Raw genomic sequence first — 19,275 nt, 5'->3', positions numbered from 1 at the left:
AACATAAAGGTTTTTTTTAAAAACAATTGGTGGTACAAGTTTAAAAAAATTGATGAACAGGGCCCTCCTATAAGTAAAAAAACAAAAAAACATTGGTGCCAAGGCCGCCCACAAAATTTTTTAAAAAATCATTGGTGGTCTGGCCCCCCCATAACTTGAAGTTCGAAAGTTCGAAAAAACTATTCAGCTCCAGAGAATATTTTTTTTAAAAAAAACATTGGTGGCAGGGGCCTATAGAGTATGAAAATAATACATTGGTGGCTAGGAGTTTAAATTAAAAAAAAAACAAAAAAACACATTGGTGTTCAGTAGAACTAAACTCAAGGCTTCAGGACTTTAACTTCAGCTCCTTTTGTGACTTCGGGTCTTTTCGTGGCTTCAGGACTTCAACTGCAGGTCTTTTCGCTGCAGGACTTTAACTCCAGGTCTTTTCGCGGCTTCGGGACATTGGCTGTTCAGTACTTCAGCTTTTCGGGATTTCGGCGGTTCAGAAATTCGGAGGAGGTGGCACAACTTCGACGCTGTCAAGGGGGGCCTGGCTATTTCGAAAAGTGCAGCGCAGCGCAGGGGGGCCTGGGCCCAATACAGGAGTAGCCCTGTTCCCCCCTGATGGCAGCCCTGGTCACACTATATATATACTGGGCCTGTAGGAGAATGTTTGGGCCTCTGTGTACTTGAAATGTGAGGGCCTATTATGAAACCCTGTCTAGGCCTACTTAAAATGCTCTCTTACATCTATGCTACCATGTAACCAAATAAAGAACATGAGGCCACAACCTCATTAAGGGACATATTTACTGAAGGGCAAACGTTCAAATTTGGAGTATCTTCATCAAAAATAAACCTTGCCACAACATCTGGCCAAGTCAGATAATGGGAAAATTCACACTTCAGTAAATATGAACCTATGTTGGAATGCAATGAGAAAACTGATGAATTGCTCTATCACTGAAGCAAAACTGTTATCAAGCATAAAGCAATTGCTTATGAATGCAACAGGCCGTCCTCCCCAGCAAATGATCTCTTGTTGCTGGGCAAATGCTGTGTCCGTGATCACCCATTCCTGGTTGTAGACTAGTGCTGAAAACTAACCAGAAGGAGATACATTTTACCATCAAATTTGAGTGCAAACACACGTTTTTAAAACATTTGTGACTTTCCTTAGATGAGCAAGCAGACATTACACTGTCCAGTGACAAAATCCAAACGGACATAGCTACAGCATGGTGCAAGGGATGTAACAGTAGGTCCTCATGGGCACAACAAAATTAAATCATCCTTTAAGGGGATAAATTCAATGGAAATGAGACAACAACCAATTCAACACTGAAAGGTGGCTTGGATAGTTGGAGGGATGGCAAAGAAGGGGTTCATAACATATAGTGCAGTGCAGCCCACTGTCTCAACAGGTTATTTTTAGTATAATTATCGCTTGGATGTGAATGCCACAACTGCTTATTGGACTGGCCCACCGGGATACAAGGAAAACTCCAGTTGGGCCCAGGTGTCAGTGGGCCCTTGTGCTGCTAAACTTTTGGCCTATTTCATGGCCATTCCCTATGTTTATGAGAGTAAAGAGGCTAAATAGATGGAATAATATATTATAGTATAAAGAAAACAGACTAGGAGAATAGAGGTTGATTGAAGAGATGAAGAATATTAGTATTGAGAGTGGGCCCCTGGTCTAAGGTTTTATGATGGGCCCCTGGTCTAAGGTCTTTGGATGGGCCCGGGTGTCCCAGTCCGACACTACCTTTGCCTATCCACCAGCACTGCCGTTGCTTACACTGTTATTCTTGAGTATATTTGTACCGGCACACCACAGCCCAGCAACTGTAATGGCACTGACTGCTTGGTCATTTTATAAAGAGTTATAGATTTTAGAGGCTTGACAGTAATTTGTAAAATGTGTTTAAATACAAAGAATACTGCTTTTTTGTATTTAAATGTAATGCAACAATTCCACTGAAATTTAATGCTGAAGCTGTTTTTATGGTCTTTCAGAAAAGTCAGTTAGCTCTATTTCTTGGAAAAAACGAAAAGGCAGGCAAGGGGGTTCGGCTTGCTGGAAGTGTCTGTCTCATTGTCTCCTGTGTTTATTTTTAAATTTGTCCTCTTTTTTTTGTTAGGATGCTGTGATTTTATAATAACTACAGATTTGAATGCTCAAGCACAACAGATCTCAGAACCTGATCAATAATGTTAAGTTAGCTGCAAGTCTTCCATATACAAAAAGTCATGTTTTCTCTGCAGATCATCCAAAGAAAAGCTGTGAACGCCAGCCCTGACAAACCATTGCTTTACTTTAATTACATTACATTGTTGGACCTGTAAGACAATATACTGTGTGGAGTTGATTTTGCAAATGTTTATACAGGTATGGGGTCAGTTATCCAGATCTCCAAATTACCCCTTTGCCATATCCTATAGATTTTATGTATACTGTATCTATGGAATATATATCGGAAGTATTTTTTTGCAAAGGAGGCATGGTATGATACCTTTAAAAGGGTAGTTCACTTTCAAACAACTAGTTGTTTTCAGATAGGTCACCAGAAATAACGACTTTTTCCAATTACTTTCTATTTTCTATGTGTCACCATTTTTCTAATATTGAAGTGCAAAGTGTAATTTTTCACCTTCTAAAGCAGCTCTGGGAGGGGGGTCTTCAACACTGTAAACTGTTCTAAATTTATACATTTAGTTGATAAATTTGTTATCTTTGTCCCTGTGGAGCAGAATCCCTGAGTTTCATTACAGGCAGCTGTTAGAATTGATCCAATATTTTCTAATACTCCACTGATGCTAAAAAAATTGTATCAACTAAATGTAGCAAATTGTAACAGTTTAGAATCTGCAGCTGAATTACTGAGCTGCCAGACTGAGACACTAGCGACAGGAACATTCAACTTTAAACTTAGATTTTGGAAAAACAGTAGAAAATACATAATGGAAAGTAATTGAAAAAAGTCTTTATTTCAGGGGAACAATCTGAAAACAACTGAACTGAAAAAAAGTATTTGGACGGTGAACAGCTCCTTTAAGGGAGCAAGGGTACATAAAATAGAGAGGCTCTAGAACATAGTTAGTTATAGTTGAAAATCATCAAAGCAATAATCGGGCTCCAGCCCCAGACCCAAAGCTCAAGGGAGTGAACAAACCACAGAAGAAAATAGGCAATGGGCACTCTGAAGATCCACATACACACCGTCGATAAAGTAATAAAATCGTAGAAAAAAGTCTTTATTTATACCATCATTCCCACACCTGATACATTTTGTACCCGCAAGACACTTTTATTTAAAAAAGATTAGGCCATTATTTTTGGAGTAAGGACAAGGGACTGGGGTACAGCATGGGTTATGGGCAAAGACCGGGAGTGTATTTAAGTTATAGTTTACAAAGAGGGTTTATACTGTAATAATAAAGATAAAATGGGGTAGGGAAACAGGGGGTTGATCACAGACAGGATGGGTATACAGTGTCTGCCAATACAAACAATATCATCTACCAGCACCTATCTATTCCAGATGGACACCCATGAGTTATAAGTAGCGACCACCTGCCTTTAGCGTTGCGCTGAGATGGGGGACCAGATTGGTCCACAGGGACATCTGTCTTTTCCCCAGGCCTTTCTAGGGAGCCAACGTGTCAGCATCCCGTCTAGGGGGATAAGCACTAATTGGTCCCGGCATGTCATAGCAGGATTAAGTCGACACACTCAGCACACGAGCCAAGATGGGCATCCTGACAATGTCACCTCCATCCTAGTATATTCTCCCTCCTCCAAAGCTACTCCACCCCCCTCGCCCCCAGCCACTGCCACACTCCTCATATTAACCAGTGAAATTCATACAATGCCCCATGACATCACAACCCTTTCGGCTTAAAGATGGACACCCAACTATCTTTGGTGATACTTATTTCCTATTGACACCCTCGTCTTGTAGCTTCCTATGCTACAAACCCTCCAAGCCAAGTGACAAGCCCAGCTCTACCTGCTCTCCTCGCTCCTCGTCCTCTCTTCTCTGAGGTAAGGATCCAATTCTCGTTCCCCTTCTACTTTTCTATCCGCAGGATATCTGATCCAGATTTAAAACAGAGAGGTTTAGCCATCCTGATAAAATTATGACTAATGATTTAAAGTCCTTACCCCTGATAATACAGCTCTGCAGCTCTGATCTAGATTAACTTCTTTCATGTTGGGGTCAGCAGAGTGGGATAGAAACAAAACCCAAAGTTACTTATTTAGATAAATTTGTTTGCAGATGTACATCCAGATATTTATTAGAGATCGCTGAGAAAAGCTTCTGAAAGAAACACTCTAGGAAATTCAAAGCATAAGACAGTGGGCGTAGATATATTTAATATTATGAATATTTTAAACATTCATTAATTTATAGTATTAATGTAGATTAATACTTTTTTTATAAAGACATTACAGATAAAAATAGAGACAGATGGATAGATGATAGATAGATAGATAGATAGATAGATAGATAGATAGATAGATAGATAGATAGATAGATAGATGATAGAGAAAGAGAGAGAGAGAGAGATGATAGATAGATACAGTAGATAGATAGATAGATAGATAGATAGATAGATAGATAGATAGATAGATAGATAGATGATAGAGAAAGAGAGAGAGATGATAGATAGATAGATAGATAGATAGTTAGATAGATAGATAGATAGATAGATGATAGTGAATGGAAATGAGAGAAGCAGAACTCTCTCTGGGTAGAGGCACCCAGTTTAATTGATACCTGTGTGAGTTCCTACCCTGAAGAGATATTTTATTGTTCTATAAAGTTTCCAGTAAGACAACGCCTTGCCTTTCTTAGAAGCAACTCCATATTTTCCTTTCTGAAAGAAATTGATTTACTTTTTCTTATTTCTGGTATTTATTTTTTGTATTATTTCAAAATGAATGTAGACCAGGAAAAGGAAATGCTGCCATCATTCATAACATTAAACAACAGTTTGCGATTCTATTGGATACAAAACGCCAAGACCTTCTGAACATTAGTACGAGAGTAAAGGGATGAGAATTAACTACAACATTTGCTGCAAGTTGACTTACACCTGCTTTCAGAGTCCTTTCCTTGTCTCTCTAATTTGGCATCTATTAGACAACAGGTTCATCAGTGCGGGGATATGCTTCTAGTAAAGATACGGTCTAGCCAGTTTGCAAATATTTTAGCTTTTTTGATATAGTTTCAACTTGCCTCATCTCAGTGAAGTTTCATTGGCATTTTTGTGTTTTTTATGCATAACAGCAGAGGCCCCAACATGTTGCTAGCAAAGAATTATGTGTGTTTTAATAAGAAAGCACCATTGGCATAGGATTTGTCATTACAATATCTGACTCAATTCTGTGAGTTCATATGCAATGGGTGGACTTGTGACGTGCAAATCTTCCTTAGCAAGGAACGCATGCAACATGGAACTGATTGGGGCTCATATCAAGCTTATTCATGTGGGATGTGAGGCAACTTTTGTTATCAGTAAGTGCTAGCTTTCTCTTGAGTTTCTTCTATAATTACACACACAAGCATTCCAGATGTAATATATTTCTCTTCTGGGGCTGGGTGGTTATTATTCATACATAACAGTGCCAACACGATACTGGTATCTCATCCCAAGCAGCTTGTGCTCTTATGGAACAATTACAAGTAATATTGACTAGAATAAGATCAAATAACAACCAATATTATCTAATAAAAGGATAGAAACTAAAGCTAATGTTGAAAAGACCAATCCATACCACATAGGTTTTTAGGAGGCATGCAAAGTGTATGCTCTACTGAATGAAGAGATATCACTACTAATAGGGGGTAAAAAGAACTTCAAAATAGCTCACACTGTAATAAATGCGAATTAAATGGCAATAATGACAGTATCATATGCAATGGTGGGTAGATGGATAAAATGCAACAGTAGTGAGAAAGGAATCGTGCCCTGCAGAGCTTACAGTCTAGTGAATGCAACAGTAGGGGTGAGAAAGGGAGTTCTATCATTCAAAGTTAATATTTTCTACTGGATTATGAGGATGAAATATTAATTGCAATGAGGGAAACTTGTTTCTACAAGCTATACTAAAAATGATGAGGCTGAAATAATAAGTACTGTCCAGCAGAGCTCGCGCTTTAAAGGATGAGCATAAATCAATAGTAATGCGTATAAGCGAATCCTGTCCCACAGAGCTTACAATAGCCAAAGAAAGAAAACTGCAAAACAGATCCATTTAATCTTATTTAAAAGTGTGTAACTTGGCTCGAGGGGATTCTCCAGCTTGTGTCTACCATCAGTTCAGTATTAGATGCAATTAATCTGTTCGGATCTCTGTTAGACAAACAGGGCCTCGAGTGGAAATGATAGAGGAGATCAAGCACTGGATTTCCCAGGGGCCTGGGACATTGACCCCTTTATACAAAATATACAGATTGAGTGCATAGTTACGCATTAATATATACTTCATGACTGATTTAGTGAATGTTTATTTAGGAGACCTAATAAAGTGAACTGGATAAAGGGTTAATATGCCCTAATTCCACATACAAGGCTCCGTTATTCAGAGAGAAATTAATCCCAATGTGATTGAATAGTTCCCAAACTTAGTAAATCAGCCCCCCTGTTAACTCCTTGGCCGCCTACCGTGAATGTGGAATAGGGACAGTTTAGCAATTGTTCTTTCTGGGAATATAATCCTGAATCCTTGTTTTTAATAGGGTCAAACTGTTTTTGTTTCACTAGGGGTTTAATGGGACTTGTGCAGATCATGCAAATCCCCTTACTACAACTCACTGCTCCAAACTCCATTCCTCTTAGGGATGTAAGAAAATTTATGGTTGGAAAGTCAACATGAATGGGATTTTGTGTTTTGTTGCAGAAAACAGCAGGACTCCATATTAGATTCCCTGTGGCTGAAACTGCTGCTAATTGGTAAGTACCAATTATATGGGTAGAGTATTGTTGCCTGGATCTTAATTATTTGTCTGCCACATATTTACTCCACACCAAAAACTATTTTCAGGCCTCTCTACCTGCCACAACTGCATGAATGTCTAATTTTCAAAAGAAATGAGAATTCCTCTTCTCCACCAGGTTCAATATTACCCAATATCGATGTTTTAACATAATTGTCTGAAAAAGTAACAATACTAGACGATCAAGAAAAAAGCAGTCCAAATGGATGCAATTAAACTCTAATGGGCACTTCTTTGTTTAATAAGACAATGTGAGGGAGAACAGGGTTATACAAAATAATAGCTTCTGTTTCCTTTTCATTACAAGCCATTCATTAATATTACAATTTGTTACTCAACTCATTTTATTTATTACTTGGGCTCCTTTTTTTTAAACACACAACCCAAACCCTCACTATGGGCAGCTGGAGAGAAAATGGCTTGCCAGTTGTGACTACTGACTACTGAAATCCATGTTTTTTATAAATGTTTTTGCTGCTTGATTTATGATAAACTATCCAATGTGGGAATTTGTATCCATGTCTTAGGATGATATTTAATTTATCAGAGCATTTCTAGGAAGGTACATAGGAGAAACATAAGGGGTTATTTATTTTTATTTAACTCCGAATGCTAGAAACTCGAAACAAATCAAGCTTTTTAACTATAACATCCGAATTTTTAGTGGAAAGAAACCCTTGAATTTTTCGAGATTTATTAAACCCCAAGGATGCAAAAAATTCAGATTTTTCGCGTTACAATCTGAAAAAGTCGTGTTTTTTCCTGATCCGAATTTTTCGTGGTTTTTTAATGATAAATAAGGGTAAATTGTGGATTCTAGTATGTTACACATCAGAAAAGTTCGGATTTTGATATATAACCCTCCCAAATATCTATAAAATTATTTGTGAATATTGTCATATATTATTTCTCTGTACTCATGGCTTTCTGAACAGGCCAATGGAAATTGTTGGGTGCTCAGATTTTCCAGCAAGCAGCATTAAAATTAATCTTCAATATTAAGGGGGTTATTTATAAAGCTCTGAATATCCGAACCTCGAATAATTCGTAGTTTTCTGAGCAAAAAAAACCCATAGAATTATTCGAGATTTATTAAAGTCTGATGGTCTAAAAACTCAGAATCCGAAACCCCGGCATCTAAAAGCTCTCAAGATCCTATACTGGGGGAAGGTCCCAGTGTCTGCGCTGATGTCCGTACTGATATCCGATGATTTCGGGTATTCGGAGCAAAAAACTCCAAAAAAATCGTAGTTTTGGCGGAAAACTTTGAACAATTTCGGGGAAAGCTCTGAAGTTTTCTGAGTTTTGCCCAACACTGTTTTTTCTGGCTTTTTTCTTCATAAATAAGGTCCATTTGGGAATTCGGAGTTGCTTGGAGTTGGATATTAGAAATACTGAGATAAATTCAGACCTTGATAAATAACCCCCCTAACTATATGTATGCATATTTTATAAACATATTTACATACACGCCAATGTACATTTTTAATATTAGACTGTTCCATTTGTCATGTTCATCTCACAGAATGATAGATATTAGTCCAGTTTGGGTATAAATAACCTAATAGGTCAATAATTGGCATTTGTGCAGACTGAGCTAGGCATCTGCAGTCTATATGTAGAATTCACATTGCTCTCATATCAACATCCCTGAGCAGAGAGATACAAAATTATCCAAAGTAATATGTTTTGGGTTAAAAAAAAACTTTTAATTTACTACTAAAGGCCAATTGTATTTTAGAGCTTGCAATCAACAGGAAGTTAGAGGAGACATGGACCTCACACCCATTAATGTTTGTGCTGTACAATTTGGAAACCCAGCCTTGGATTTCAGTAATTGAAGATAATTGACCATATGACGGGTTGGGTCTGTCTGCCTCACACTCCACCAATAGACAGATCTTCCAACTTACTGGTCCACCATGTTTCACTAAACAGCGGGAAGTAATTAGCTACCTGTTAGTGTTAATGACAACTTAATTATATCTCAGGGAGCAGTGTATTACAGCAAGTCAGCTTCACACTAATTACAGGCAAATATGTGGAATGGATGTTCTGCTATCTTCTGCTGATGTCTGTAACACTTTCATATGTTAATTGCAAATTGCTACAAAATATTATCAAGTCTACAAGCCCTCTACAAGTGAGGGAAACCAAGAGGCATAAATCACAGAAGGAAATGGGGCTCCAGATTAAATGATTTAGAACAACCTGACAAGGCTAAAATCCTTTGTTTAAAATTCGCCAATAGGAATGATTTTCCGAGACATAAATATAAACTTCCATTTGCAGCTTTTACTACTGCCACTTATTATTGGATTATATTCTATAGAGCATTCTTATCATTTAATTTTATTAGTAAGATTGATCTTTATGTCTGATATATAATCACAGTGATTGTTGGCCATGGCTCACCATTGCTTTCCTACAAAAAGTTAAGGCTAAATTGGCTGTGCTTAGTACTTAGTTCCCAAGTTTTACCCAATTCTTCTGTTTCTATACAATATGTAAATATTATCCAGGCATAACATGCCTGTTACAGGAGACTTCACATTCACTAATTAAAAACATTTTTAATATAAATATAACTTTCACCTTTTTTAAAATTCTGTGCTGTTTTCCTGAAATGCCTGTACAAGTCCATGGAAACCCATCTAGAGGGGGCACAGATAATCATTTAGAATCTTTTCTCCCAGATGTTATCCTAATGAAGCTGCTCATCAGATTCCTCTATCTCTGTTTACCTAATTAGCACTGTATTAACACACCCTTGGTGATAGTCATTGACGCCCAAACAAAAAGGTGTAATAGGATATTAGCTGGGGACACATCACCCATTTTGCCCATGCTAAATAAACTCTTTGTGTTATCCAGAACCCCATGAGTGCCCATTGTCCTGTATCATTAAACCCCTGAGGATCACACTGTAAAGAAGTGAATTTGACTATCAATAGCAGGGGCTGGAGAAGCATTCGAGGGTTGAGTTATTTGCAATTTACACCATCAAATGTAAAGAAAGTCATTCGGGACAATAGGAATCCCTTTACAATAGTTTTGTAATGCTCTGGGGAGCACAAGATTTCCCTAATATTTTAAGCAGAAACATGTAGAAAATAAACATGGTAAAACCATGTAAAATAAAATGGTATTTTTAAGGTGGACATTGACCTCTGTTTTATATGTTATGGTCCAATATAACCTATTATAACAAGGTTATTAGGAGTAATTATCAAAACAATGTAATGTGTTAGCAGAGATGCCACCTTATCTGAAAATGGAACAATTTACCTCTTGATAACATTTTTGTTATAATGAAGCTTTGTGGCCAATACATTTTCTTTTGCTCAGGTATTTTGTTTCTCCACCCCAATGGTTTGTCATATCTCTGCCCCACAATTGGGGGAGGGGAAAGGGCAGGCAATGTTTGGGGCAGAGAATGGGAGGTATGTGGGAGGAGCATCCTTGGCAAACCTTGTCTTAATTAGTCAGTGGTCTGTAAAGGGACCTTAAAGAAACTGGTCTCACCTGCAGATAGGCTGTCCCAGCCTTGGACTACTGGTATAAGACACAGATGAGCACATAGTACTATCCTATTACTCTTCAATAGTTTAGTGGAGTGGATCTCAGATTTTGATGTGTACTTAACAGATTCAGCTGAGAGAAGACCTGCCTTTGGATCAACTGAAATTAAAGAAACTCAGATTTGAGGCTAGCAGATCACAACAAATATCAAGTTTATTGAAGTCCCCTGAAAGTCACTGAAAGTCATCGAAATGATGTCCTACATCAAACAGCCTCATTATGCAGTCAATGGACTAACCTTAGCTGGAACTGGAATGGACCTTCTGCACTCAGCTGTAGGATACCCAAGTAAGTTTCCATTATTTCATATAGTATTAAAATGCATTTTCTTACTCACAGAATTAGTTGGGTCTGATACTGGAATATGCATCTGTCTTTTCTTATTCAATATGTGATCAGCGTAAGGAACCAGTTGTTTTTTTTTCAACAATATAACAATAATATAACAGACCTGACTGTACATTAAGTTTTACTTATTAATGATAAAACAAGGACTTACATTTGCTGCAAAATAACACTAGCTCTGCTGTCCAAAACTGTGTTCATTTAATGAATTCCTTTAAAATGTAGTTATGTAAAAATGATTACTTTACTAAGAACTACTCAACGGTGTAACTGAATCACAAATAGCCAAACCATTCTTTGTACTTGGTTAAAGTAATTTCGAATCAACATATTTTTTTCCAAGATCACATTTTATTTTTAGTACAAATTTTTAGTTTATCGTTTATATTATATTAATGCATGGCACAGTGGGACTTGTCAGGGAAATACACCTAAGGGTCAGGGCACACGTTCAGATTCAGGGAGATTAGTCGCCCGCGGCAAATCTCCTCTTCTTCATGGGCAAATAATCTCCCTGAACTACCTCCCACTGGCTAGAATGCAAATCGCCGGCAGGATGGCACTCAGAGCGCTTCGTTTTTCGAAGTCGCCCAAAGTTGCCTCACGAGGAAACTTCGGGTGACTTCGGAAAACAAAGCGCTCCCAATGCCATCCCACTGGCGATTTACATTCTAGCCGGTGGGAGGCAGTTCGGGGAGATTAGTCGCCCTGAAGAAGTGGAGTTTTGTTGCCAGGCGACTAATCTCCCCGAATCTGACCCTAAAACTAAATCAGCTACATATATACTGTGCAGAAAACAATGAGAACAAAATTGGCCAGGGCTAATGATCAACAAGCATTTACAACAACTTTATAACAATACATTAAAAAAATACATTCCCTGGATTTTTTTCATGGGTAAAACTATTCCTTTTATTTAAAAGGGCATATCAGGTAAATAAAGATAGGTTGTATATCTGACTAAACAAGGGTAGCGCAATGTCTCAGCGATGCTTCATTTAAAAGCTATTCATACACAAATTTTTTATGTCCAACACAATTTGGCTTCTTGTTAATTAAGGTGAACAAAACCAAGACAGTTAAAACACAGCTATAACATACATGATCAAATTCCTTATGTCAGTCAATGCATGCACAAGCTAAACCGAAGAAAAAGATTATCACAATAATTAAATCACAAAGTTCATTGTATAGTTTCTAATAGTTTTAAATAGCTGCATACTGATTTGATAGAAATTGGTTCTAAAATAAGACATTTTGCAATACAACATTCTTTTGTGCAGCAGTAGAGTAAACTGTGGTATTAGCTGAAGCATATGTAGAACAGGTTTGGGACCTATTATCCAGAATGCTGGGAACCTGAGGCTTTCCGGATAAGGGGTCTTTCCGTAATTTGGATCTTCATACCTGAAGTCTACTAGAATATCATGTAAACATTAAATAAACCCAATAGGCTGGTTTTGTTTTCAATAAGGAGCAATTATGTCTTAGTTTGGATCAAGTACAAGCTGCTGTTTTATTATTATGGAGAAAAAGGAAATCATTTCTAAAAATTTGGATTATTTGATTATAATGGAGTCTATGGGAGAAGGCCTTTCCGTAATTCTGAACTTTCTGGATAACTGGTTTCCGGATAATGGATCCCATGCCTGTACTTATAAGGACAATGGCATTCAGGGTGTTTTGCAGCTTAGTGGGTGAGTAAGCAGCCCCATTTACCACTGTCCTTATACTAAATTATAAACTGATCTTCCTTAAAAGCTAAAATATGCTTAAAACCAGTGATTGGCGAATTTGTTCCATTTCGCCGAAAAAATTGCGCAAAGTTCAGAGAACGAGAATTTTGACACCCACATTAATGTCAATGGGTGTCCGAATAATGTTGACCTGCAACAGTTTTGACGAGCGCAACTATTCCGCCGCACATTCAAATTCAGCAGCAAATGTTTGCCACAGATTCGCCAATTTATTCGGAGGCAGCAAAATGCGGAAATTCAGCGCGAATTTGCGCCTGCCGAATTTATTCTCCCATCACTACTTAGAACAATATAGACCATTTTACGTTATGAACACCACAATCACTGTAAATACCTTTACTAATCAACATTTTAATTTCCCCCTCAGCAACCCCGCGGAAACAGAGAAGAGAGAGAACGACCTTCACCAGGGCCCAGTTGGATATTTTGGAATCCCTCTTTGCTAAAACACGTTACCCTGACATTTTCATGAGGGAGGAGGTGGCTCTAAAGATAAATCTACCAGAATCCCGAGTGCAGGTAAGAAATGGACGATTGATTGCTGGCATCCTCAGTTTACCATCTAGTATATTATTTCCTCTTTAGTATATGTGACAATGCCTCAGTTTGCAGCACTCGTAGGCCCAGGGTCTCTTTAGTGCTTTGCTTCCCATGATGTTACTTTATTGTGCATCAATAAAGGAAGGGGCATTTCAGGGGATGTCCATGTCCCACCCATGCGCTTCCCATGTATATTTTAATAAATGCCTTCCAGAATTTTTTATGATTACAATAAAACAGTGCTTGCAGTATTTGAATTGTCTAAGAAATATACTCGTGCACCTCTAATAAATATCTATAAAACTGAAAGGCAACAAGTACAGAACTAAACCTACAGCAATGCATCTGCCTTTCCAGATTAACGGAAAGTGTCAGGGTTTTCTTTTACTTTTTAAATTTAAGCAGACTGATCAAAACCAATCTCTAATTGCTATGGGTGGCTGCACTGGAGCAGTTTAGGACCTACAGTATGTTAGTTAATCAGCAGCTTTAATCATTGATATTAATTTGAACTTATTTTATATAGTAAGCGCTTTATGTTTTTTTCCATTTTTTTTTAATGTGATGCAGGTCTGGTTTAAAAACAGAAGGGCAAAATGTCGCCAACAACAACAGCAGAGCACGGGACAAGCTAAGCCTCGACCAGCTAAGAAAAAGACATCCCCTGCCAGGGAGACAAATTCAGAGGCAAGCACCAATGGCCAGTACAGTCCTCCTCCTCCTGGCACTGCAGTTACCCCTAGTTCCACAGCTGGTGCAACAGTGTCCATATGGAGTCCAGCATCCATATCCCCCATTCCTGATCCTCTCTCTATTGCAACTACTCCCTGCATGCAGAGGTCAGCTGGCTACCCAATGACCTATAGTCAGGCCCCTGCTTATACTCAGAGCTATGGAGGATCTTCATCTTATTTCACAGGGCTGGACTGTGGATCCTATCTGTCTCCTATGCACCCACAGCTCTCAGCTCCTGGTTCCACCCTGAGCCCAATTGCCTCATCTACGATGGGTAGTCACCTCAGCCAATCTCCAGCATCCCTTTCTGCCCAGGGATATGGAGCTTCCAGTCTTGGCTTCACCTCAGTGGATTGCTTAGACTACAAGGACCAAACTGCTTCCTGGAAGCTTAATTTCAATGCCACTGACTGCCTTGATTATAAAGACCAGAGCTCATGGAAATTTCAAGTCTTGTAAATCTGACTGAAGCGCAAGCCTCATTTTCATCATCCTCCACTTCAGTATAAACTTTGCTTTATATTCCCGCTCTACAAGACTGTCTGGATCAGAAATGTAACGATGGAACAAACACAAAAACATTTATAACTTTATGTCTTTTTGCCATTAAATGTTTTAGAACAAATTTCCTGTAACTACACAATGTAATTTACTCGAAAAACTCAACACAAGTTAATTTTCTCATTTCTTTTTTTGAACTGAAAAAACATTAAGGGTCAGGGCACACGCTCAGATTCAGGGAGATTATTCGCCTGGCGACAAATATCCTCTTCTTCAGGGCGACTAATCTCCCCGAACTGCCTCCCGCCGGCTAGAATGCAAATCGCCGGTGGGATGTCACTCGGAGCGCGCCCGAAGTTTCCTTGTGAGGCAACTTCTGGCGAATTCAGAAAACAAAGTGCTCCGAGTGCCATTGAAGTTATCCAATTTACATGGTAGCCGGCGGGAGGCATTTCGGGGAGATTAGTTGCCCCGAAGAAGAGATTTGATGCCTGGCGACTAATCTCCCTGAATCTGAGCATGTGCCCTGACCCAAATTTTGAGAAAATTACAGCAAATGTAGGGGAGATAATTTTAAAAGCACTTTGGATTGAGGCTATGATAACACAGTCCTCGCTCCTCCATCTTGTTGTTGATTGGGAAATTTCTTGTGATAAAAATCTTCAGGTTATCTGCATCAAACCTGCTTTGCTGAACATTTTGCTTATTATGTCCCAGCCACCAAAGAATAATCAGTAATCTCTGGAGTAAAATAGTTCTCCAAATAAATACCAAAGTTTCAGAATGAGAAAAGAATGAACACAGCCATCCCTTGTTGTTCCAGTTGAAACTTCTTTAGCCAAGCAATACATATTTTAAACTCTGAGTATATCTGATCACACACAGGAGCTTCAACAGGTGTATATATCAGCCGCCTGATGCAAAACCTGTATTTGAAAAAATGATAAAGAATGAAAAGTATTCTGCTCTGTCCAGTTAAGGACACAATGTCTGAACTTCAGGAAAGACTCTCAACCAGTGCAATTCCAGATACTGGAATCCAACTTGAAGACTTAACAGGCTCCTCATGTACCAGCGCTAACACAATCACTGTAGTACATTGCAAGAAATGCACATTTATTTGAACAGGCATAAACTCAAGACAACTAACCAATGATATTTTTGAATGGAGTTAATTTATTTTATAAAATGTTTCTACCTACCCGCCACTGTATGATTTGTCGTACTATGGAATCCTATAGACGAGAAGTGTTTTTCTGTGTTGTGCTTTCATCTTTGTGTTGACTAGTATAGTTCTACGTAGGGGTTTGTGTCTGTTCCAACGAATTAGTACAAACGTTCTCTTAGTTCTGATATATTAATTAATTAATGTTATGACAAAAAATATAAATGTGCAAAATATTAAAATTATTGTGTTGAACCACAATCTGCATGGTTGTTGTGCAGTTTTTTTGACAAACGCATCCAAAATGCTCTGGAGTTAGGGCTTTAGTCAAGTCGTTATTTTTGCCATATTTTGTTGTCCTACCTCATTAAAATATGACCTACTATAAAGGTATACTAACCATGGAATAATTGTTATATAACTAAGATACAATTAATAATTATTGGAGGCAAAACCAGCCTATTGGGTTTATTTAATGTTAATATGACTTTATAATGGACTTAAGGTATGATGATCTAAATTAGGGAAAGATCTGTTATCCGGAAAACCCTAGGTCCCGAGCATTCCGGATAACAGGTCCCATACCTATATATTTATATATATTTATATATATATATATTTATATATATATATATATATATATATATATATATATATATATATATATATATATATATATACACATTTTTTTTTAATTTATTTATTTATTTATTTTACATTTTTTCTATATTTGTGGTGGATGACCTAAAAAAATAAATAGATAAATAAATAATAAAAATATATATATATATATTTTTTTTTTTTTTTTTAGGTCATCCACCACAAATATTTGTTATAGTTAGGAGCCAAAAATTACATCTCTAACAAATTTAAAGGTATTTAAAGCCATAGATAAGGCCAACATAATAACATGCTGTGATAAACATGCTCATGCAGTATTCCATCTCTGATATGTCTTCCGTGAATTTCCCATGGGATACAAATGTGGTGTGATATCATGGAACCTCAACACAACTAGAGCCAGTATTGGCCTTATGTTAATGTGTATGCCCCGTTTAGTACAGTCCATGGAGACAAGTCTTATGCGTTTGTTTATATCTGACCAAATTCAAGGGTGTAACTATAGGGGCACACAGGAGGAAAAGAGGGAGGGCCATGGGTGCCAAATGGGCTCAGTGATAACCAATAGAAGGAAGGATAGAAGGAATTGGTTGACATTTGAGGCGAGTGGGGTCCTGGACATTTTGAGACAACATGAAGGGGCATATATATCAATGGTCAAATTTCTCCCATAAACTCGGAAAAAAAAAACAAAATGTAAAAATAAAATTCACATTTTTTAAATTCGGGTGAATAGGATCGACCCTCAAACTCGATTAGATTTAAAAAAGATTTTTTTAAAAAACATTTTTTTCCAAAAGACCACCAAACGTCTCCATAGGCTAAAACACCAAATCAGCAGATTTTAGAAGGTGAATAGTCAAATTGAATTCTTAAAAGGACAGTACATGATAAATTTCTAAATTCAAATTTCGTATTTTTTTTAAACTTGAATCGAATTTGGACTATTCTCTAATCGAATTACACTACGATAAACTTGAAAATTGAATTTAAAAATTCAAATTTTCAATTCGACCCTTGATAAATCTGCCCCCTAGAGTCCTGAAGGCAAATTCTTGTGCAGAATTCTTTCATGGTGTGAGGAGTACAAAAGAATAGTTTTCCCTCAGTGTGAGCAACACAGCACAATTCCATACTGTATATCATTCAGGAGTATGATGTACATTTATCACAGCACAGCACTTTACTCCAGCTCAGACCCACTTAGAAAAAAAACTGTGCAGTAGACTACACACAAATTGCAGTGAACTATGAGGCAGATTTATCAAGGGTCGAAGTGAAAATTCGAATGAAAAAATTTCAAATTTCGAGCTATTTTATGAAGAAAATTATAATATCGAAATTTATCATGTACTGTCTCTTTAAAAATTCAACTTCAACCATTCACCATCTAAAACCTGCCGCATTACTGTTTTAGCCAATTGGTGGCTGAGTTTTTTTGGGAAAAACGTTTGAATTGAATATGACTGAATACGATGTTATGATTCAAATTCGAACTGAAATGGCCTATTCATCTGAAAAAATTTTTCAAATAGACTTCGGTCTTTTTTCATACGAATTTCGAAGTTTTTTTTATTTGAAATTCGACCCTTGATAAATCTGCCCCTATGTGTAAGAATATAGTTAAATAGCTAGAAGAATCAAACATTGTGTTTCATGAATTCTGTTTTATACCTGAATGGGGGTTATTTATTTTTTTTATAATAGTAACGTATGAGACTATGATCCAAATGTAGAGATAATTAGTGATGGGCGAATTTGGGGCGTTTCGCTTTGCCGAAAAATTTGTGAATTTCCCGTGAAATTTGCAAAACGGCGCCGGCATCTTGGTTTTGACGCTGGCGTGCATTTTTTGACTCTGGCGAAAATTTGCTGGACATCAGCAACCATTTATTTTTTTTATGCCGGTGAATTTTCAATGGCGAATCTTCGCGTCGCTTTTGAAAATTTATTATTATTAACACCATACTGTTCAACCGTAATAAAACATTCTGCAAAAACTAAGGGCAGTTATTGTAGTCTATGCAGAATGCCTTTACAGGGTTGATGGCAGCTCTGTAAATATACAGGAAAGGGTTCTGTAACAGTGATATACACTCCTATTACCGTTTCCTTATCATTTTAAGACAAATTAAAGTAAACAGAGACCCACATGTTTGTTGTACTTTTTGAAAGGAGAAGCCAGAACACCAGCTTTCTACAAGAATAGGATTTTCAGAAGCAAAAAGATATTAAAGTTACAACATTTTTATGATTTTTCTTTATTTTATGTGCAACTCTCTAGTAAAATGGGTAGGATTATTACGGGGGGAAATACATGCAAACAGGCCAAAACCAGAAACGAATGTTTTTTTTACCTACTCACAAAAGCGCCGTCTTTATCAAAGTGAGATACCATTATAAGGTTGTTTCAAAATGAGGTGAATAAACTCAGCTTTTCTCTGAATGTTTACCATGTTTTTGGGGATAAAACGACTTCAGATGGCGATTGTGCTTCAATTGGTTCACTTTGCTTAACAGATGCAAGCTTTTAAGGGAAAATAATCCCCACAATCACACATGTGGCTTTTTCTGTAATCTGGGATGGGGATAGCTGGCATATAACCACTATATCACCTCTTAAAAGACTCCTAATACTCCTAAAGTGACATATTAACAACCTCGTAAAGCCCACACAGAAAGCAGGATTCACTGGTTTGAAAAAAAAATGCGAAGCAAAAGCGATTTATTGCAATTTAGGGTGGTGATATGCGCTAAGATTCTGGGGAGATTAGTCACCCAGCGACAAATCGTCTCTTCTTAGAGCAACTAATCTGCTTTAAATGCTTTCCCGCCAGCTAGAATGTAAATCGCTGGCAGGATGGCACTCCGATTGCTTCGTTTTCCTTGTGAGGCAACTTCAGCCGATTTTTGGAAAATGAAGCGCTCCGGGTCCTTAGGCAGATGGATAATGCTGCAAGATGTAGTTCAGCAACGGATGGAAAACCTCAAGGCGGTAATCCTTATATAATACACAAATGCTATGAATATCTTGTAA

The 19,275-nt window shown here is 37.6% G+C and overlaps 1 protein-coding gene across 2 annotated transcripts; it reads left to right on the top strand.

Annotated features, from left to right (window-relative positions):
• The first annotated feature begins 3,897 nt into the window (after nucleotides 1-3,897).
• On the top strand, nucleotides 3,898-15,878 carry crx.S (cone-rod homeobox S homeolog). 2 transcript variants are annotated; one of them, XM_041574062.1, is made up of 5 exons: nucleotides 3,898-4,033; nucleotides 6,896-6,948; nucleotides 10,641-10,862; nucleotides 13,044-13,195; nucleotides 13,787-15,878. In XM_041574062.1, exons 3-5 carry the CDS (start codon nucleotides 10,766-10,768, stop codon nucleotides 14,408-14,410), a joined length of 873 nt encoding a protein of 290 aa, XP_041429996.1. In that variant the 5' UTR covers nucleotides 3,898-4,033; nucleotides 6,896-6,948; nucleotides 10,641-10,765; the 3' UTR covers nucleotides 14,411-15,878.
• The last annotated feature ends 3,397 nt before the right edge of the window (nucleotides 15,879-19,275 follow it).

Source organism: Xenopus laevis, chromosome 8S, assembly GCF_017654675.1.
Source record: "Xenopus laevis strain J_2021 chromosome 8S, Xenopus_laevis_v10.1, whole genome shotgun sequence".
Taxonomy (NCBI): Eukaryota; Metazoa; Chordata; class Amphibia; order Anura; family Pipidae; genus Xenopus; species Xenopus laevis.
Note: the sequence above shows the minus strand (reverse complement) of the source record. Positions and strands in the feature narration are given on the sequence as shown.

Excerpts from the sequence above, each read along its gene's own strand:
- crx.S (XM_041574062.1), top strand. The coding sequence starts at position 10,766 with ATGATGTCCTACATCAAACAGCCTCATTATGCAGTCAATGGACTAACC. Across the intron at positions 10,863-13,043 it reads CTCAGCTGTAGGATACCCAA|CAACCCCGCGGAAACAGAGA; the intron begins GTAAGTTTCCAT and ends TTTCCCCCTCAG. Across the intron at positions 13,196-13,786 it reads TACCAGAATCCCGAGTGCAG|GTCTGGTTTAAAAACAGAAG; the intron begins GTAAGAAATGGA and ends AATGTGATGCAG.